This window comes from Trachypithecus francoisi, unplaced genomic scaffold, assembly GCF_009764315.1.
Source record: "Trachypithecus francoisi isolate TF-2019V2 unplaced genomic scaffold, Tfra_2.0 Lachesis_group1, whole genome shotgun sequence".
NCBI lineage: Eukaryota > Metazoa > Chordata > Mammalia > Primates > Cercopithecidae > Trachypithecus > Trachypithecus francoisi.
The window spans coordinates 161,759,802-161,782,355 of NW_022681454.1; the positions used below are offsets into that span (position 1 = coordinate 161,759,802).

At 35.2% G+C, this 22,554-nt stretch overlaps 1 protein-coding gene across 4 annotated transcripts in view; it reads right to left on the reverse strand.

Moving 5' to 3' along the window:
- Positions 1–2,834: 2,834 nt before the first annotated feature.
- Positions 2,835–22,554, reverse strand: part of DDX60 (DExD/H-box helicase 60) — a 106,269-nt gene continuing 86,549 nt past the window's right edge. For 3 of the 4 annotated variants that reach the window (XM_033215628.1, XM_033215631.1, XM_033215629.1), the window contains 5 exons: positions 12,354–12,501; positions 10,798–10,952; positions 8,229–8,380; positions 7,163–7,225; positions 2,835–3,552 (listed from right to left, as the gene is read on the reverse strand). In XM_033215628.1, coding sequence (XP_033071519.1) covers positions 3,453–3,552; positions 7,163–7,225; positions 8,229–8,380; positions 10,798–10,952; positions 12,354–12,501 — 618 coding nt within the window. In that variant the 3' untranslated portion in view covers positions 2,835–3,452. The remainder of the gene's footprint in view (positions 3,553–7,162; positions 7,226–8,228; positions 8,381–10,797; positions 10,953–12,353; positions 12,502–22,554) is intronic. The other variant, XM_033215630.1, reaches the window with a different exon arrangement.

The window sequence follows — 22,554 nt, forward strand, 5'->3', positions numbered from 1 at the left end:
AATAAACAGAGTTTTAGGAACATGCAGGACAAAACCAAAGAGCTAACATATCATTGGAGGCAAAGAAGGATAGGCAAAAAAGGATGGGTCTGAAAGAGTATTCAAAGAATAAATGGCTGAAAAGTCCCAAATTTAACAAAAGACAGACAACTTCAGATTGAAGATGCTAAGTGAACCCCAGTAAGACTTGAAAGAAAGCGATGCCAAGAAACATCTTAAACTTCTGAAATCTGTCAGAAAAAAAATCTTTAAAGTAAACAGAGAAAAGTAACACATAACTAATGAAGAATTGCCAATTCAAATGACAGTGAGTTTCTCATCTGAAGCCATAAAGGCCAGAGGAAGTGGAACAACATTTTTCAAGAACTGAATTTTTTAAAAGAACTTCAATCATAAAAGTTTTACATCCAGTGAAAATATTCTTTAGAAATAAAGAGGAAGTGAAAACACTGTCCCATGAAGAAAAAATAAAGAGAATTTATCACCAGCAAACCTATTCTTAATGAGTGGGTAAAGGAAGTTCTCTCAACAGAAAGAAAATGAATACAAAAGAAAGCATGGGACTTCAGAAAGGAAAGAAGAAAACCAGAAGGGAAAAGACATAGGGCTAAATATAATAGAATATTCTTCTCATGAGCTTTTAAAATCATATTTGAGAGTTGAAGCACATTATCTAATGTGGTGCTCAATGTATTTGGAGGAAATATTTAAGGAAATTATATTTTAAATGTGTGGAGGGTAAACAAACCTAAATAAAAATAAGGTGATAAAAACTTTAATACCCCAGTATACTGTGATAAGTTACATGTGTATTGCTATGGCTTCCACGTGTCCCCCAAATTTCATGTTTTGGAAACTTAGTTCCCAGATTCATATGTTGATGATATTTGGAAATGGGCCTTTGGGAGATAATTAGGGTCAGGTAAGATTATCTGAGTGAGATCCCTATGGTGGAACTGATGACTATAAGAAGATAAAAAGATAATTTGAGAGGCTGAGGAGGGTGGATCACTTGAGGTCAGGGGTTCGAGACCAGCCTCGCCAACATGGCGAAACCCCATCTCTACTAAAAATACAAACATTAGCTGGATGTGGTGTCACAAACCTGTAATCCCAGCTACTCAGGAGGCTGAGGCACAAGAATTGCTTGAATCTGGAGGCGGAGGCTGCAGTAAACAGATCACACCACTGCACTGCAGCCTCCAGATAAAAGAGACCTGAGCCAACATACTCATGCCCTCTCACTGTATGATGCTCTCTGCCACATTGTAAAGCAGCAAGAAGGCCCTCACCAGATGCCAACACCATGGCCTTGGACTTCTCAGCCTCCAAAACCAGAAGCCAAATAAACTTCTGTTCTTTACAGATTATCCATTCTGTAATATTCTGTTATAGCAACAGAAAACAAAGACATGTACATTGCAACACCTAGAGAAACCACTAAGAATACTACATATAGCGATATACTCAAAAATAATATAAGTAAGTCAAGAAGTATGCCTAAAAATGTTCAGGTAATTCACAGGAATACAAGAAGGGAGAAATAGGAGAATAAAAACAGAAGAAACATGAATATTTATGGCATAACCTAAAACTAAAAACAAGTTAAATGTCCTTCAGTGGGTTGAAAGGTGAACAAACTACGGTACATCCACACCACAGAATATTATTCATTAATAAACAGGAAATAAACTATTGATATAAACAGTGGTTTGGATGGTCTTAAGGAAATTATGCTAAGTGAGAAAAGCGTATCTCAAAAGGTTACATAATGTATGATTTGATTCCATTTATATAGGTTTTTGTTGTTGTTGCTGTTTTGTTTTGAGACAAAGTCTTGCTCTGTCACCCAGGCTGGAGTGCAGTGGCATGATCTTGGCTCACTGCAACTTCCACCTCCTGGGTTCAAGCGATTCCCCCACCTCAGCCTCCCGAGTAGCTGGGACTACAGGCATGAGCCACCACGCCTGGCTAATTTATTGTATTTTTTGTACAGATGGAATTTCACCATGTTTGCCAGGCTGATCTCGAACTGCTGACCTCACGTGATCTGCCCACCTTGGCCTCTCCAAGTGCTGGGATTACAGGCATGCACTACCACGTCTGGCCTCCATTTATATAGGTCTTGAAATAACAAAATTACAGAAATAGGGTGCAGCTAGATGATAAAAGAGATATCACCACCAATCCCACAGAAACACAAACTACCATCAGAGAATACTATAAACACCTCTATGCAAATAAACTAGAAAATATAAAAGAAATTGATAAATTCCTGGACACATACACCCTCCCAAGACTAAACCAGGAAGAAGTAGAATCCCTGAATAGACTAATATCAAGTTCTGAAATTGAGGCAGTAATTAATAGCCTACCAACCCCCAAAAGAAAACATTTTAGTTTCTAAGTATCTTGGTGTCCAGCGTTCTTGTAGTGCTTATTTTAAGTAATGAAAATGAGATTCACCCAAAAAAGGTAGAGATGTATAATATGGTACACGAAATGATGTGTTAGTCCCAGAAATAGAATATTATTCTATCTCCAGACAAAACGAAAAACAGGTTTTATTCTAAGCCAGTGTAATCTATTTATAAATAATAGCATACAAAAGATCCTCTTTCAGTAAGACATCTGGGTAGCAGGAGACAGCAGACTTTTTGCTCTGAGGAAAAAAATTTTACGTTTCAGTTTAGGATCAAAAATAGATTCTAGAATTGTGACCGGAGACTAAGGGTAAAGGGGGAAGATTATTATATATAAATTACAATATATATGATGAATAGATTATGCCAGAGGATTGACAGATACAGATATTTAACACAATGAAAACAACGGTAAACAGATCGATCCCACTTTATTTATTTGTGGTTTTCCAGTCACTTACATACAATTACAATAAACTAAATCATTCTCTATATTTTTGTTAAATCATCACAAAATTATCTTTAAAAAGTAGTTTAAGTTTACTAGAAAGTACTATCTCAATAGCTGTATAGCTAACTTATGTAATCATATTTATGCTAATTGAAGAGAATATATTTCACCTTCAGGATATTGTATTCATTTTTTCTAGCCTTAATAAGCATTTTATAAATACTGACACTGGGGATAAAAATACTGATAATATTATATTTACTTTGGCTTCACAGAGTAAAAATTGTTATTCAGTCACATCCAACATTCTTGCATTTTATAAAGTCAATCCTCAAACTACGTGAGACGTAACAATTATTACTCAGTTATAAAAAGAAACCAATATTCAGGTATACTAAATAATTTGTGAGTATTCATGATAGAACATGGCAGGTTTGATTGCAACTCTGTTTGATTCCAAAGTGCTTGATCTTTCCATTTTATCATAATGTATTTCTGGCAAGAAGCATGAGAATCAAAAATGTGACGTGAAAAACTACTATGGAATTATTTTTAAGTGGTTTGCATAGACTTTGTTTTTAGACTTTGTTTAGCTTTTCCGAAAAAGTTGTACTCAGCTGTTCAAAGGCTAAGACAACGTTGTCGTCTTCATTTTCACATAGCTCACGCAGGGAAACACTGGAAATGGGGAAAAAAATATAGGATCTATTTTACTGAGATTGAATATTATAAGAAAGGCTTTCCTTGGGTAAGCAGAAGTAAATCCCATCAGATGGTGAAATTATGTTAGCAAAATATGAGGAATAATGATAAGAAACATATGTCTCCTAAAAAATACTTGTAAAAAAATTTAAGATAACAAAACAACCCCTATGCAATTCTTCTCCTTGACTAATAGTCAAGAGAGAACCAAGAGAGTCTGAAAAGCCATCAAATTCCATATAACTCGATCCCTTCTCCCTTCAAAAGTGCAATGCAAATTCCTTTTCTTTCCTCTATGTATCTCTTGTGAAGTCATTTTGTTTTGTTTATGCTAGTGTGTCCAGTGTATACTGAAACCTACAGGCAGCTACATCTACGAAGAGGAAATATTCCTTTCTTTACCTAGATGTGTAAAAAAGATAATGTCCCTCCAAAGATGTCCACATTATATATTCCCCAGAAACTGACGAATAGGTCAGTTTACATGGCAAAGGGGAACGAATTATGGCTGCAGAGCGAAGTAAAGTTGCTAATCAGCTGACCTTGAGATAGGAAAATAATCCTGGATTATCTGGGCCGGTTCAGTGTAATCTCAAAGGTCCCTGTAAGTGGAAGAGTGCGGCAGGAAAGAGCCAGAATGATGCAGTGTGAGAGTCTACGAACCATTGCTGGTTTTGGAGATGAAAGGGAGTCACAAGCCAAGGAATGCTGGCAGCCTCTAAAAGTTGGAAAAGGCAATAAAAGTAGATTGTCCCTTAAGAGCCTTTACAAAGAAATGCAGCCCTACTGACAACTGGATTGAGCCTAAGAAGATACGTTTTGGACTTCTGACCTCCAGAACTGTCAAATAATAAATTTGTGTCGGTTTAAGCCACTAGATTTGTGGTAATTTGTTGCAGCAGCATTAAGAAACTAATGTACAGATAACAAAAAAGGAGAGAAGAAATCCAAGAATGAATAGTACAGCTGGGCTGATCAAGGGCAGAAAACTATCATGATCTGACATCTTATCAGCCTTTTATTATTTGCACCTACTTGTTTCCACTAGAGTTCCAGTTATTTTCTAGTGTTATCACTGACCTACCACAAAAACTGATCTCTTCTGTCTCTACAACACCAAATTTCCTTCTGAGTTAGAGACTTATCATTTGACTACTATCTTTTCTTCCTGATTGATATCTTCCAGATATAATGTGATGTGTATAAATTCTAGCTCACTATTTCTCATTCTCATCCCCACGTGTCATCTTTATCCTTGTTTCCTATGCATCCTTAACAAAAATAGGAACTTTGGTCATCTTTACGAACTGCATAAAATTTTTTTACCAATTTGTTGAATTTTACCTCGTAAATATTTTTCTCATCACTCTTCTGCATCATATTTCAATTCCCTTAATTCAGACCTTCACTCATTTTCACCTGAATGACTGTTACAGCCTTTGCACCTACACATTTCTGCCACATATATAATCTACATGCTCATGCCCCTTTCATGCTTATGCACTGTCTACACATTGCTCAAAAAACGAAGTCCAAACTTCTTAATGTTAACATAAAGACCTTTCCTGATGTAGATCCAAATTCCATGTAAAGTCTCTTACAACAGCCCAGCATCTTCCCCCATCTCTGTCAAATGCCCATATTCTCCATGTCCGTGTAGTGAGCTTGGAGTCTATCCCTGACCCTTCAGGCCCTTTCTCATGTCTGTACTTTGAAAATACTATTTCTTCTTCCCCATAATTTAAGGCTTAGTCAAAAAATTACTTCATTTGAGACTCTTTCTTTGAATGCAAGTAGAGTTATTCATTCCCTTATCTGCCATCATAGCTCTGGCCGTGTTTGTAAGGTCTATAAGTCAACTTCTTTCACTACACATGTAAGAATTTTTTTAAAACATATATATCAATTTAATGATCCTTTGGCCAGGTGCAGTGGTTCTTGCCTGTAATCCTAGCACTCTGGAAGGCCAAGGTGGGTGGATTGCCTGAGCTCAGGAATTTTGAGACCAGCCTAGGCAGTATGGTGAAACCCCATCTGTACTAAAATTAAAAAAAAAAAATTAGGCGGGCATGGTAGTGTACACTTGTAGTCCCAGCTACTTAGGAGGCTGAGGCAGGAGAATCGCTTGAACCTGGGAGGTGAGGATGCAGTGAGCTAAGATCGCACCACTCCACTCCAGCCTGGGTGACAGAGCGCGACTCCGACTCCAAAAAAAAAAAAAAAAATTATAATCCTTTATAGCCCAAATGCTTAGGAAGTGTCTCATACCAATAACGCTTTAATACTTCTTAGATGAATGCACAAATGAGTGATTTCCTTGCTCAGGCTTTTGAGCAGCTTCTAAGTCTGTGGAGTTTCTAGGGCTGCTCTGGAGATTACAACTTGAATAATTATGAGCCACTCAAGGAATAACCTATTTGAGATATTCCAAGTGGACAAAGCAGTTTCCTTCTGCTCCCAAAAGTTTTACTGTCTGTATAAAAAGTCCAAACAGGCCTGATTCTGCTCAGATCCAAGATATAAAAAGAGACTTGATTAGCAAGAACCTAATAATGGAGAGATTTGTGGCAAATTAAATATATAAAAAGTGATGGGACAAAGCCACACCCATAAAGTATTGAGCTGCATGCAGACTGAAGGCTTTAGAAAGTTGAACAGTTAGGCTGGGAGTGGTGGCTCATGCCTGTAATCCCAGCACTTTGGGAGGGCAAGGCGGGCGGATCACCTGAGGTCAGGAGTTCTAGACCACCCTGACCAACATGGAGAAACCCCGTCTCTACTAAAAATACAGTATTATCCGGATGTGGTGACACATGCCTGTAATCCCAGCCACTTGGGAGATTGAGGCAGAAGAATCGCTTGAACCCAGGAGGCAGAGGTTGCGGTGAACCGAGATCACGCCATGGCACTCCAGCCTGGGCAACAAGAGTGAAACTCCGTCTCAAAAAAAAAAGAAAAGAAAAAGAAAGATGGACATCCAACTAAGCAACATTAGATGGTCAATGAAACCTAAGAATGGGGTACCCACATAAAGTTTGGTGTTGCTTGTGACCCCACTAGGTTTTGTTAAAGATGAAAATAGAAGGCCACTATGAAAGGTCAGAGTCAGAGGGAGCCTGCAGAAAACATCGGAGAAAACATGAAATTCAAAGTATGTAAGTGAATATAAACCAGGAACCAGATAGAACCCTAAGGAGCCCTCTGAAATATCATGTCCTTGACACACATTGCTTGTGGCAATTGAGAATACAAGGATCTAGGACTCAATGAAGCTTTCAAATATTGCTGCCTGTCAGTGCATGATGCCTGGGGCTGAGACTCTAGTCTGGATGAAACTTCATCTCAACTAGACATTGGAATTAATTCTGTTATAGAAATAACACAACAGGAATACCCTGTATATGTATATGGCATTTGACAGAGATAAGGAGATATTCTGCAGAGCCTTTGGAGAGTTGAAATGCATAGCACAGAAGAAGTTTAATGGCACCTTCATGTACCTGGCTTATAGTAAGAGCTCAACATTTTTAAAATTATAAATAAATTATTAAAAAATCTAAAATCAATATTTAAATATATAGCACACCTGATAGATTTAATGGTGAGTGCAAAATCCTTCAACAAATAATAAGCATCTCCTTCATTCATCCTAAACAAAACAACATTTTGAAAATTAATAACACAAAACATTAAAGAACATCCTATCTTGTATTTAAATGCTGAATTTATCAGTAACAGGTACTTTTGTCTGTCAAGATCTCTTTCCAAGAATTATTTCTGCCACAGACTCCTAGATATTGATTTAATCTATAGCAATGGTGATTATGAATTCAAGAGTTGAAATTTCACAATCATAGATAAGCAATAAAAATAGGAGGCTGGCCATCTCAGGAGATAACCAAAATAGGAAAATAAAGCTCAGGAGGGTAAATTGGAACTAGAGACTCAAAAGGGAAGAAACAGATATATCAGTTACTAATGTCACAGCTGCTTTATTCACAATGAGTCACTTTTTTTCAAAACAGTGCTCAACATCTTTGAAGAGTGTCAGATATTTTAATACCTTCATTCTATAAGGATTTCTCCAACATTTTATGTAACAAACAAAATTGGTTTCCTGCTTTGGTGTGACCAAATGCCCCTCCCCACATCTATGTGCTCAGTGCCCAAGTCAATTTCTTCATCCTAGGTAAATCCAAGAGTGTTTACCCCTGGTTACTATTTTTGAAAATGTTTTTCCTGCCACAGAACTAAAACAATTGTCATGCACTCAGTCCTATATCTACTCTTCTCAAATATTGGAGAGCATGCCATTATTTTTCAGTTTTAAAATATCTAATAATGAATAAACAGGAGAGTAATAAATAAAAATATATCTATGAGCATATGCCAATATTTATATTGTTAGAGTACAACATTATGTCATGTGAGCTGGCCCAAGTGCCAAGATTTTGCTGGAAAACCACAAACAAAAATAATACCAAATTTGTTATTCTCTCTTGCCATTAGTCTCTAAAAATAAAATCTAGTATGCTTAGTATGATTTAACCTATACTTGAAACTATAGTGAGGATTCTTTCTTAAAATTCATTAAATTAATTCATTAGAGATGGAGATTGGGGTACAGAGAAACATAGACAGAGAGGACATACCTATTATCCTGGACTAATCCTAGCAAGGAACCATGTTTGTAGAAATCCAGTGCATAGGCATTAAGCGGCATTTTCCTTCCTCGGTTATCAAATTTCTGTGACAACAGCACTGGAGCCTGAGAACGATTTATACCGATTGTGCCTAGAGTAACCTGAGAAAATACGATTTTTCTTAATGTATTACTTATGTATAAAGAAAGTTGATAATTTCTTATGTGGTGCTTTGTAGTTACATCCTTTAGTCACCGTTTTTAAAGCCCATTCTTCGCTGTGAAGGAAGAGGGTGTTACCCACACATTGTGGTAGCATCATCCTAAGCAAGCCTGGAGAGTGGCTCAGCTACATCCCATGAGGATTATTGCATCCACAAAATACCGATGACACTTTCAACCATCCATCCACTGGAATATAGAAACACTAGGAAAGAAAACCTAACACCATTTCATTCTCCTTATTGGTGAAAGGAATTTACTTGTAAACAGGATATCAATGAGTAGAGGATTATACATCACAAGAAGAGAATTCAACTGAACAACTCAAACAATCTTTGGAACCCAATTACCTGAATAAAAAGGAGGAGGAAGAATAAGGAGAACAAAAAGAAGGAAAGTAAAAAGAAGAAGGTGAATAGTTTTCCCATGTCTGCTCATTTTTTGAAAACTACTATACAGAATCAATAGAACTCTAGCATACCATTAGTATGAGTGTAAATTGGCACAGCTACATTTTTTTTTTGGAAGTTACAATTCATACATAATTCATACATAATATCTATGAATAATAAGAGATGACTCCATGTACTTATGCAGATCAGTGATGCAAATTATAAAGTGCAACAGTATCTAAACAAGACTCTATTATTAAAACATAATAATTTGCAGGTAACCATTCAAGTGACAGATATCAACTGCCTTCACCCCTGCTAAGACTTGTTTGGCACAGCTATTTTTTAAATGAGTTGGTAGTAGCTTGAGGAGTTTAATATTTGAATATTTTTATTCCTATATGACTCAGAAAATTATTTTAACCCAGAAAATCAATACCTAAGAGAAACTATTGCACATACACATGAGACATCCATAGCAACACTGTGTGTAATAGCAAAGATGAGAAACAAACACAACTATTCGAAACAGGAGAACAGATTAATGGGCTGTTTGATATTCACACTATAAAATATTATTAAATAGTAAAAATAAAAGACAGTTTGATGTTACAACAGGGATGAACCTTAAGGCATAGCACTGAATGTAAATAAAAGCGACTTTCAGGTGACTGCAGTAACTGTTCCTTCACTTTTCATAAAATTCAAAAGCAAATAAATATAAAAAAGGATTTCGTAATATGTAGTTTTTTAAAAGGAAAGTGAAAAACACCAAGTTTAGAAAGGTTGATGGCCTGGGAGAAGAGGGGAGACAAGAAAATGAAACATAGGAGGAGTACACCGATCCTTAGTACATGGTGTCCATGCTTTAGAACTTATCTATATGCTATAAAATAATGCTTTAGAACTTATCTATATGTTATAGATAATTTCACTGCTTTAGAACTTATCTATATGCTATAAAAGATATATTGTATGTATACTTAGCATGATATTACAATGTAAAATTAATTTTGTTAATTAACATAAACAATAAAAGCAAAACAAGTTTAAGAGGTTATAACTTACTCTAGTAAAGTACATTTGTATAAAGTGAGTTGGGTAAGGTAAATGTGAGGGGATATGGAAAGAAAATGTGAGTTCAAGAGAAAAAGAACTGCAAATTTATAAATCCTTATAAAAAGTTTTCCTGACTTGTTCTTAACTTACTGACTATGGGTATGAAAACACTTTCTTGTTGGTATTCCATTTTATACAATTGAAAGAATGATGCATTGGTTTTAACACATCAACATTTATTTGAAACTAAAAACTGTATCTTCAGAATTTAAATTTAGGATAAAAATATATGTGTTAATTTAAAATGCACAAGATGTATATAGTCTTCAAAATTATTTTAAGTGATACATGACTATGATTTTGGAATAAAATCCAATACATGTATGTATTGGAGTTGAGACACCAATGTCAATCCATAATATCAAATGTAATAAAACATGTTTTCTTAAAGTTTGTATTAAAATAATTAAATTTCACCAAGTGTCAACATTCATATGAATTAGCCAGGATCTTCCAAATGTGTCTAGTTCTTTGCATTCCATTTTAGGCATCAATGATGCAGACTATAAGTAGTATTTACAGCACTTACAGTAGTACTGAGAAAGCCTGAAGATAGTTTTACGTGGTTCTTCCACAGCAAACCTGTGTCAGTATCAGTAGAGTCTTCAAAGATGGAAGAAAAGTAGTGGTGTTTGGAAACTCTCTGAGCAGGGTCCTCAGGCCAACTCTGAGAAACTGAAATCATATTGACTCCAAGAGCACCAATTCCTGAATGTATCTGTTGATACATCCAGATTTTTTTTCCTTTTTAATCTGGGAAATTTGAAGTTCCTTCTAAGCCGCCTAGCAATATAAATCCATTGTTTCTTAAACACCTTTTATTAACACACCCCACTCTTCACTTACATGGTTTGGAGTTTCTAGTCGAAGCAAATCATCATCAAAGTTCCCAGACAGACAAACAAATGGTGAAATTGCTACTCTTCCTTCCTTGCAGCTCATCAAATGAGATACGAGTTGAGAGTCTTCACATTCTTTACCTGTGAATTCTGACAATAATACTTAGGGATAGATTAGTGTTTTGAACTCAGGCAAGTTGTCAAACCTCAGATACTTTCTCTAGACCATGTTACAAGGGGAGCCATTCAGCTTCATGTAATGAAGACTGAAATGTTTTGTAAGTTAGATCACATAAGGTGAGCAGCACAGCTTGGCACAGAATACATTCAGTGAAAGTTGGCTATTAATGTTAGTATCACTATTATAAAAATGTGTATTATATTTTAGTTGCCTTAATAAGAAATGAAAGACTAAAGTTAAATTGTATACTCTTATCAGAGAATTATTGTTATTACCTTTGTACTTTTTCTTTCTTTCTTTTTTTTTTTGATGGAGTCTCACTCTGTCGCCCAGGCTGGAGTGCAGTGTTGCGATCTCGGCTCACTGCAAGCTCCACCTCCCGGGTTCAGGCCATTCTCCTGCCTCAGCCTCCTGAGTAGCTGGGACTACAGGCACCCGCCACCTCACCCGGCTAATTTTTCTGCATTTTTAGTAGAGATGGGGTTTCATCGTGTTAGTCAGGATGGTCTCGGTCTCCTGACCTCGTGATCCTCCTGCCTTGGCCTCCCAAACCTTTTTACTTTTTCTTACTGAACTCAGACTTGCCTTCAGAATCCTTCCTGAAACCATGCACCACAATTAGTAAGTTTGGAAGTAGTGCATGAGAATAAATGTATTTTCCACTTATATTCTTATAAAACCCAGATCAGACATTCAAACTGGTCTAATTTGTAATTGAGGCATAATATTCACAGACTCCAATCTCACCCCACCTGTGACGGTCACCTTTTTGTGTCTATTTCCCTTAGAAGGCTTCCATCTATTAGCTCATGAAAAAAAGAGCAAATGCTAAGAGTGTTAACCATGTACAAAACACTATTTTAAGATCTTCATATATGTTAATTTAATCATTTAAAACTCATCAAAACTAGGTAGATAATGCTATTCCCTTTCTCATATATCTATTCAGAAAACTAAGGCATGAGTATGGAGTCTCTCGCTCAAGAAATTATAGCTAATAAGTAGCAGAGCCAGAGTTTGGACCCAGGAAATACGCTCAGAATCTGTGTTTATGAACACTAAGTGTATTTCCTCTCAAGACAGAGTGACAGAATTAGTCCCTAGTTTCTCTTCACCTCATAGATGCCCTTACTCTGTTTTCCAGGCTTGACCCTGAAGCAGCATTTAACAAGATGGTTATAAATGGCCCTACTTAGTTTCAGTCTCTTTTGCCCTTTTAATGTCTAACAAGCACAATTTTTTCTTTAGAAAGGAAAAGGAATCTCCTCACTTGAGGGCAGAATAACCTTTCTGGGGTTCCACTCTTCTTCCAGAATAAACTATTCTTAGGCAAGATTATTTATTCTTCAAATTTTTCCACAGTGGAGGTAAAATATACTTACTGATGTTTGACAATGGGAGTTGATATTCCTGATTCATATCAGCCAGTTTGGAAACAATTCGTAGAAAACCGGTAAAGTCCTCCATAATTTTCATGTTATACTCATCTAAAGCATCACTGAAATCCTCAGGGAGATCATCAAGGAACACCTAGAAGCCGAAATAATTTTCAGAGAGATCTATTTACCTTCCTTCAAAACTGAATCGTTATAAGAAGAAAGGTAAAGAACACTGCAATATAATTCTATAGTTATCTATTAATATTTATTCAATAATGTCAGTTTTATTTTTTCACTGGTGAAGTTCAGGTAACTTCATCTTTTGTTTCTATTTGCAATTATGAAAACAAATACCTTACTCATTACCCTTAAAAATGTATTTTGACATACTGAATCAAAACCACTTTTAAATAGAAGCATGCCCTCAAATAACATTAGACTTGTGAAAATTTCAAAGACTCTAGTGACACATTTGAATAGCAAGCAATGAGACAAAGTACATTTGCATGTCTATAGTAAATCTCATTTTGTTTTAAGAGTTTTTTAAACCTCACTGGATTCATTTTGCTAATATTTAGTTAATTATTTTTTCACTTATATTCATGAAAGAGAAGTATCTCTAATTTCCCTTTTTATTATGTCCTAGTTAGGTTTTGGTATTAAAGTTAACTTTTGCCCTTAGAAAGAGTAAATATTCCCTCTTTTTGTATTATCCAGAAGAGTGTAATGGACTGAATGTTTTATATTTTCTCAAACTTCATATGTTAAAATTTGAACACTTAATGTGATGGGATTAGGACGCAGGGCCTTTGGAGATGATTAGGTTATGAGGGTGGCGTCTTCATAACTGGAATTAGTGCCCATAAAAAAAGACCCCAGAGAGTCCCCCTTGCCCCTTCCACCATGTGAGAACACAGCATAAAGACAATCATCATTATGATGGTGGGCAGCCCCCACCAGACACCTTGATTTAGAACTTCCTTTTAATTATTAATTTTTTATTTTTGTGGGTACATAGTAGGTGTGTATATTCATGGATTACATGAGATATTTTGATGCAGGCATGTAATGCATAATAATCACATCAGGGTAAATGGGGTATCCATCATCTCAAGCATTTATCCTTTGTGTTACAAACAATACAATTATATTCTTTTAGTTATTCAGCCATAAACAAGAATGAGATCCTGTCATTTTCAACAACATGAAAAAAATTGGAGGTCATTATGTTAAGTGAAATCAGCCAGGCACAAAAAGATACACTTCACATATTCTCACTACTTTGTAGGAACTAAAAGTTAAAACAATTGAACTTATGCAGATAGAGTAGAAGGATGGTTCTCAGAGACTGGGAAGGGTAGCTGGGGGACGGAGAAGTGAATGTTTAGTGGGTACCAAAAAAATAGCCAGAAAGACTGATCTCTTCTCAGCCTCTGAAAAGGTGACAAGTAAATTTCTGTTGTTTATTAACCAACCAATCACTGCTACATTACAGCAGCCCAAACAGACTAAAAGAAAATTTGTAAAACGTTAGTGTTATTCTTTTTACAATAAAAATCATGCATATTTAAGGTATACAAACTTGTGTTTTAATATACATATATAGTGATGTTATCCTTACAAAGTTTAGAAGAATTCACCAGTGAAGCCATCGGAGCCTTGGGTTTTGTTGGTGGGAATGTTTTTTTAAAACAATAGATTAAATTTCTTTACTAGGTATCAGTACCAGATTAGTTATATCTTCCTTACTCAGTTTTGGAAAGTTGTATTTCCTAGGAATTTGCCCATTTTACCTAAACAGTCAAATATATTGCCATAAAGTCATTCACAAAATCTTCCTTTGCTCTTTTCAATGTCTAAAATAGAGCCTGTAGTACTGTCCCATTTTCTTTTCTGATATTTGTGCTTTTACTCCCTTAATGAGTTTTGCTAGACAATCAATTTTACCATTCTTTACAAAGAACCAAGTTAGAGGCTTTGTTGATTTCCTGTTCATACAATTGTCGTTAATTTACTTCATATCTGTTCTTGTTTTATTATTTCTTTCCTTCTACTTACTATAGGTTAGATTTTCTTGTTCATTTTGTTATTTTCTTAAGCTAAAGTTTAAATCATTGATTTTTCAGCCTGTATTTTTTTTCTAATTTATGATTTTAAGGCTGCAAATCCCCCTCTAAGCACTGAATAAATTTCAACTTATAAGCATTGTTATGTTTTCTTTATTTTTAATTAATGTGAAATATTTTAAAATTTCCATTATATGTCTTTTTTTAATCCTTGGTGTGTATTTATAAATTAATTTTTTAACTTTTCACACAATTGAGGTATTTCTGATTCTTCTGGTTAGTGTTTACCTGACATATATTTTTAATCACCTTACTTTCAAGCTTTCTCAGTTTTTATACCTAAAGTGTGATTTGTATAAACAGCATATATAGTCTGATGTCACTTAATGGCAGCGATATATTCTAAGAAATGTGGCATTAGGTGATACTGTCATTGTGCAAACATCACAAAGTGTACTTAAACAAATCTAGATCACATTGCCTAGGCTTTATGGTATAGCCTATTGGTCCTAGGCTACAAACCTGTACAGCATGTTACTGAATTGAACACTATAGGCAACTGTAACACAATGGTAAGTATTTTGTGTATCCAAATATATGTGAATGAAGGAAAGGTACAGTAAAAATACAATATTATATTTATGCGACCATCATGTATGCACTCTGTCATGGACCAAAATGTCATTATGTGACAGATGACTATAGTTGTCCATATTTTAAGATGTAGCCTGAAAATCTTTGTATTTTACTTAGTGTATTTGGTATGTTTACATTTAATATAACTATTGATATAGCTATTTTCTACCTTGTCATTTGTTTTCTGTCTGAATTTGAACCACTTTTTATACATTTTTTCTCTTCCCTTCTTGTTTTTACCAGTTTTTCCTTTTGTTAACATGTATGTGCACACTATTTTACTAGTCTTTTACCTGTAACCCCAGAAATGATTTAAAAAAGCTATAATTTTATGTTTCTTAATACTTCCAAAATTGTAAAACATATAAGTGTATTAACCTTCTGAACTCTTACATTATAATTTTCATAAATTTCAGTTCTACATATTATTTCAAATTTTATTATATGTTACAACTATTTTCTGACACACTGTGTATTCCCTTATATGTAATTACACATAACCTTTTCTATTGTGGTTCATTCCTTCCTGCATTTTCATGTTTCCACATTTTTTATTTTTTCTATTTACCTAAAGTATATATTTCTTTAACTGCAGACTTGATAGCAGTGAATACCCTCAGATTTCGTGTCTGAAAACACCTTAATTTTATCTTTATTTTGACAAATATTTCCTGTAAGTGTAGAATTCAGGGATAGGAGTTATTTTATTAAGCACACAAAAAATATTGTTCCATTGTCTGGAGAGAAAAAAAAAATGGCAGACAAGAGGCAGAACTAACTTGCAGCTCCCTCTCGGACAGACAGAGCAGCATGTGGAGACTCACACCATGAACTTTTGCTCCAAGAACTGCACAAGAACACACCAGGAAAGCCAAGAGAATCCACAGACCGCTTGAAAGAAGTAGCTTGCCACTTCAGGCAAGCTGAAAAACTGTGAATGTCCAAAGTGTGAAGGGGGGAACATCCACCCCTTAACATGCATCATCACTGGGGAAACTGAAGGTCCAGATCACGGGAGAACAATCTGGAATTGAGACAAATTTAGAGAGCCAAGTGAAATATAGCGGTAGAGGAAGCAGTGGGATGAGCACTAGGTGCACTTTTGGTCTCCGGAAAAGTCATTTCTGACTTTGTCTCACAGGGGTCCTTGGGGAGGGCTTTGAGTGGAATTGGGGAAAGACCACATGGAGAAGGAAACTTCCAGCTTAACTTTGTAACAATTTCAATGGAACACAAATTTTCCTTGACAGAACCTGGGGCTGGGGGGTAAACAGGAAGTGCAGATACAAGCACAGAGGCTGCAGCAAGTGGGGAGGTGTGAAACCCAAGTGCTCTGCTTGCTTTCTCAGAGGGGAGGCTTGCAGCCTGGGGCAAGTTTTCAGCCCTGCTCACAGATTGCCTGGAAATAAATTCAGTGCTGTTTAGGGGTGGGGGACAGCACTATGAAAACTGCTGAAAGGAGCTCTAAATATTGAAACAAATCCCTGAAAGACACCAAAATAGAACCTCCTTAAAGCATAAATCTCACAAGATCTATAAAATAATAGTGTAATGGAAAAAGAAAAAACAAGGTATTCGGGCAACAACTAGCACAATAAATAGAACAGTACCTCACATCTCAAAACTAAAATTGAATGTAAATGGTGTAAATGCTCCACTTAAAAGATTTGGAATAGCAGAATGGATGAGAATTCACCAACCAAGTATCTGCTGTCTTCAAGAGACTCGCCTAACACATAAGGACTCACATAAATTTAAGGTAAAGGTGTGGAGAAACATATTCCATGGAAATGGACACCAAAAGCAAGCAGGAGTAGCTATTTTTATATCAGATAAAACAGATTTAAAGCAAAAATAGTTTAAAAAGACAGAGGGACACTATATAACGATAAAAGGACTACTCCAACAGGACAATTTCACAATCCTAAATATATATACACCTAATACTGGAGCTCTCAAATTTATAAGAAATTACTAATATACCTAAGAAATGAGAAAGATAGCAACACAATAATAGTGGGGGACTTCAATACCCCATGATGGCAGTAGACAGGTCATAAAGACAGAAAGTCAACAAATAATGGACCTAAACTATACCCTAGGCCAAATGGACTTAACAGATATTTACAGAACATTCTACCCAACAACTGAAGAATATACATTCTATTCATCAGTATATGGAACATTTTCCAAGAAAGACCATATGATAGGCAACAAAGCAAGCCTCAGTAAGTTTACAAAATTATATCAAGTACTTTCTCAGATCACAGTGGAAAAAAAATGGAAATCTACTCCAAAAGAAATCCTCAAAACCATGGAAATACATGGAAATTAAATAACCTGCTCCTGAATGATTATTGGGTCAACAATGAAATCAAGATAGAAATTTAAAAAGTCTTTGAACTTAACAATATTAGTGACACAACTGATTAAAACTTCTGGACATGGCAAAAGTGATGCTAAGAGGAAACTTCATAGCATTAAATGCCTACATCAAAAAAGTCTGAAAGAGCAAAAATGGACAATCTAAAGTCACAACTCAAGGAACTAGAGAAATAAGAACAAACCAAATCCAAACCCAGCAGAAGAAAATAAATGCAAAGATCAGAGCAGAACTCAATGAAATTGAAACAAACAAACAACAAACAATACAAAAGATAAATGAAAGTAAAAGTTGGTTCTTTGAAAAAATAAACAACATTGATAAATAGACCATTAGTGAGATTAACCAAGAAAAGAAGACAGATCCAAATAAGTTTCATCCAAAGAAATGAAACAGAAGATATTACAACTAATACCACAGAAATACAAAAAAAAAATTATTTGAGGCTGCTATGAACACCTTTACACACAAACTGGAAAACTTAGAGGAGATGGATACATTCCTGGAAATATACAAATCTCCTAGATTAAACCAAAAAGAAATAGAAACTCTGAATGGACCAATAACAAGCAGTGAGATTGAAATGGTATTTTTTTTTTTATGTCAACAAAAAAAAAGTCCAAGACCATATGGATTCACAACTGAATTCTATCAGGCATTCAAAGAAGATTTGGTACCAAGTCTACTGACAATATTTCAAAAGATAGAGAAAGAGGGAATCCTCCTTAAATCGTTCTATGAAGCCAATATCACCTTAATATCAAAACCAGGAAACGACATAACAACAACAACAAAAAAGAAAACTACAGACCAATATCTCTGATGAACATAGATGCAAAAACGCTCAACAAAATACTAGCTAACAGAATCCAATGGCATATCAGAAAGATAATCTACCATGATCAAGTGGGTTTCATACCAGGGATGCAGGGATGGTTTATCATATGCAAGTCAATAAATATAATATACTACATAACAGATTTTAAAACAAAAATCACATGATCATCTAAATAGATGCAGAAAAAGCATTTGACAAAATCCAGCATCCTTTATGATTAAAACCCTCAGCAAAATTGGCATAGAAGGATCATACCTTAAGGTAATAAAAGCCATCTATGACAATCCCACAGTCAACATTATACTTTACAAGGAAAATTGAAAGCTTTCCCCCTGAGAACTGGAATAAGAAAAGGGTGCCCATTTTCACCACTCTTATTCAACATAGTACTAGAAGTCCTAACCAGAGCAATCAGACAAAAGAAATAAATAAAGGACATCCAAATTAGTAAAGAGGAAGTCAAACTGTCACTGTTTCCCAATGATATGACTGAATACCTAGAAAAGTCTACAGACTCATTTAAAAAGCTCCTAGAACTGATAAACGAATTCAGTAAAGTTTCAGGATACAAAATTAATGTACACAAATCAGTAGCTCTGCCATACACCAACAGCAACCAAGCTGAGAATCAAATCAAGAACTCAGCCCCTTTTAAAATAGCTGCAAAAAATAAAATAAAATACTTAGAAATGCACTTAAACAGGAGGTGAAAGACCTCTACAAGGAAAACTACAACACACTGCTGAAAGAAATAATAGATATCACAAGCAAATTGAAACACATATTATGCTCATGTATGGGTAGAATCAATACTGTGAAAATGACGATACTGCCAAAAGCAATCTACAAATTCAATACAATTCCCATAAAAATGACACCATCATTCTTCACAAACTAGAAAAAACAATCCTAAAATTCATATGGAACCCACGAAAAGCTCACACAGCCAAAGCAAAACTAAGCAAAAAGAACAATTCTGGAGGCATCATATTACCTGACTTCAAACTATACTATACGGTTATAGTCATCAAAACCACAAGGTCCCGGCATAAAAATAGACACATAGACCAATGGAACAGAATAAAGAACAGAAATAAAGGCACATACTTACAGCCAACTGATCTTCGACAAAGCATATGAAAACATAAAATGGGGAAAGGACACCCTATTCAACAAACGGTGCTGGGAGAATTGGCAAGCCACATGTAGCAGAATGAAACTGAATCCTTACCTCTCACCTTATACAAAAGCCAATTCAAGATGGATCAAAGACTTAAATCTAAGACCTGAAAGCATAAAATTCTGGAAGACAACATTGGAAAAACCCTTCTGGACACTGGCTTAGACAAAGGTTTCACGACCAAAAACCCAAAAGAAAATGCAACAAAAACAAAGATAAATACGTGGCACTTAATTAAACTAAAAAGCTTCTACACAGCAAAAGAAATCATCAGTAGAATAAACAGCCCACAGAGTGGGAGAAAATCTTCACAAACGATGCATCCAACAAAGGACTAAATATTCAGAATCTACAAGGAACTCAAACAAATCAGCAACAAAAAAACAAACAATCCCTTCAAAAAGTGAGCTAAGGACATAAATAGACAATTCTCAAAAGAAAATATACAAATGGCCAACAAACATAAAAAAATGGTCAACATTACTAATTATCAGGGAAATGCAAATCAAAACCACAATGTGATGCCACCTTACTCCTGTAAGGATGGCCATAATCAAAAAATAAAAAATAATAGATGTTAGCGTGGATGTAGTGAAAAGGGAACACTTTTACACTGCTGGTAGAAATGTAAACTAGTACAACCACCAGGGAAAACAGTATGGAGATTCCTTAACAAACTAAAAGTAGATCTACCATTTGATCCAGCAATCCCATTACTGGGTACCTACCCAGAGGAAAATAAGTCTTTATACAAAAAAGATACTTGCACACACATGTTTACAGCAGTACAATTTGCAATTGCAAAAATATGGAACCAGCCTAAATGCCCATCAGTCGATGAGTGGATAAAGAAAATGTGGTACATATGTATCATGGTATACTACTCAGCCATAAACAGAAATGAAATAATAGCATTCACAGAAACCTGGATGGAGTTGGAGACCATTATTCTAAGTGAAATAACTCAGGAATTGAAAACCAAACATCATATTTTCTCACTCACAAGTGAAAGCTAAGCTATGAGGACACAAAGTCATAAAAATGGTACAACGGACTTTGGAGACTCATAGGAAAAGTTGTGAGGGGTGAGGAATAAAAGACTACACTACAGTGCCGTGTACACTGCTTGGGTGCACCAAAATCTCAGAAATCACTACTAAAGAACTCATACATGTAACCAAACACCACCTGTTTCCCCAAAACCTATTGAAATTTAAAAAAATACCAAAAATTTCATATGTGGTCATCTGGAAAAGTATTTTTGATCTAAGAATAAAAGTGCAATAGCAGGTCTAATATAATTCTAGTTATGTAACACCAAGAGTTTATATATGTATATATCTGATGAATGTATGTATTTGCATGTAAAGTATCTGAATCACAACAAAATATTGTTCCACTGTCCACTAGCTTCCATTATTTTGATTAAAAAGAGATTTATCATTCTCATTATTACTTCTTAGAAGGAAATGTGTCACTTTATTTCTGTCCTAGGAGATTTATGATTTTGTGCTTTTCAGCAGTTTTAGCTTAATGTTTTTCTACATTTATACTCCCTGAAGTTGACTAGGTTTTTAAAACTATGGTGTGCTATCTTTAATCAGCTTTGGAAAATTCCCAGCTATTATCTTTTTGAATACTCTTCGGCCATTTTTCTCCATCTTTTTTTTCTGGGACTCCCATTATATATGCATTCAACTCTTTTCATGTGATTCATGTTTCTTATGCTGTCTGATTTTTAAAATTTTTTTACCTCTGTGCTATTTGGATGCTTTCTATCATGCTGTCAACTTACCGATCATGACTTCTGAAATGCATATTCTGATAGTCAGATATTGTATTTTCAGTTCTAAAATGTCCATTTCGTTTTATATATTGTAATTATCTAGTAAAAAATCCATCCTTTTATTAATCTTGTCTCTCCTCCTATTTTCTTGAACATATTAATCACACTTAAAAGCCTTATATGTTAATGCTAATGTCTGGATCATTTACAGATCTACAATTATCGACCTCTTTTATTCTTGTTTATGGGTCATATGTTCATGCTTACTGACCTTTTTAGGTTTTGTTTCGGTTTTGCACCAGAAATTGTTTTCAAAGGACTTTATAGGCTTTAGATGTTATCTTTCCCCAGGGTGAATGCCCCCATTTTCAAGTTTGGCCAAGAGAGTGAAAGTATGATCACCTCAATTCAAGTACAGACAGTACGGACTGCAGTGGGTATTGTTTCACAGTTTTAGTAAGCCTCATTTATGCTTTGTCTCTCTTTCTAGGTCACGGATTTCTTAAGATTTGGAGAATAAGGATAGTTGGTCTTAGTCTTCTCAAATCTAAAAGACTACTAAAGATCCACCTTTTTTCCTGTAGCACCTTCTAACCTGCTGTTTAATTTTCCAGTCCTAGATGGCTTCAAAAATATCTTGAGGGCGTTACAAGCCTACCCATGAAGGCAGACCCAGATCCTTTTCTCTATGAGTTTCTATTTAATATATGGGACTTTAGAAATTATTATCTAATTTTTCCTTTTTCTTAGAGATGGGGTCTCCCTCTGCTCCCCGGGCTGGTCTCAAACTCCTGGGCTCACGCAACCCTCCCACTTCTGCCTCCCAAAGCGCTGGGATTACAGGCTTGAGTCACCATGTTTGGCCTATTTTTTAAAGCTTTTTGGTGTAGCACCCTAACATTTCACGCAGATCTGACTGTTATGCAGTAAAGTGTATTTTTATCATGATCATTTTGTTCAAAATAGAGATAGTGAATTTTCTATGTTAAATATAAATTTATTTAAACAGAACAATTAAATAATTGTTTCAAAAATGTATGGGTGGTGAAAAGTGTAAAGATGATAGGTCAATGACTAAAATTGTGTTCACTGCTCTAGAGGGCATTCTGTGAGAGCACAGATTTTTAATCCAGCATTGTGGGATTAGAAAATATATACTAATTCTTTTTGTTTGTTCCGTAGCAACTTTTCACTAAAGTTATCTAGTATAAACCAGCATATCCCATTTTATTCTGGGGAAGTATAATAGTAATAGTATTTGATGTTGACTTGATGGTAGAGAATCAAAACCAAAGAAAATGCTGCATGTTACAAA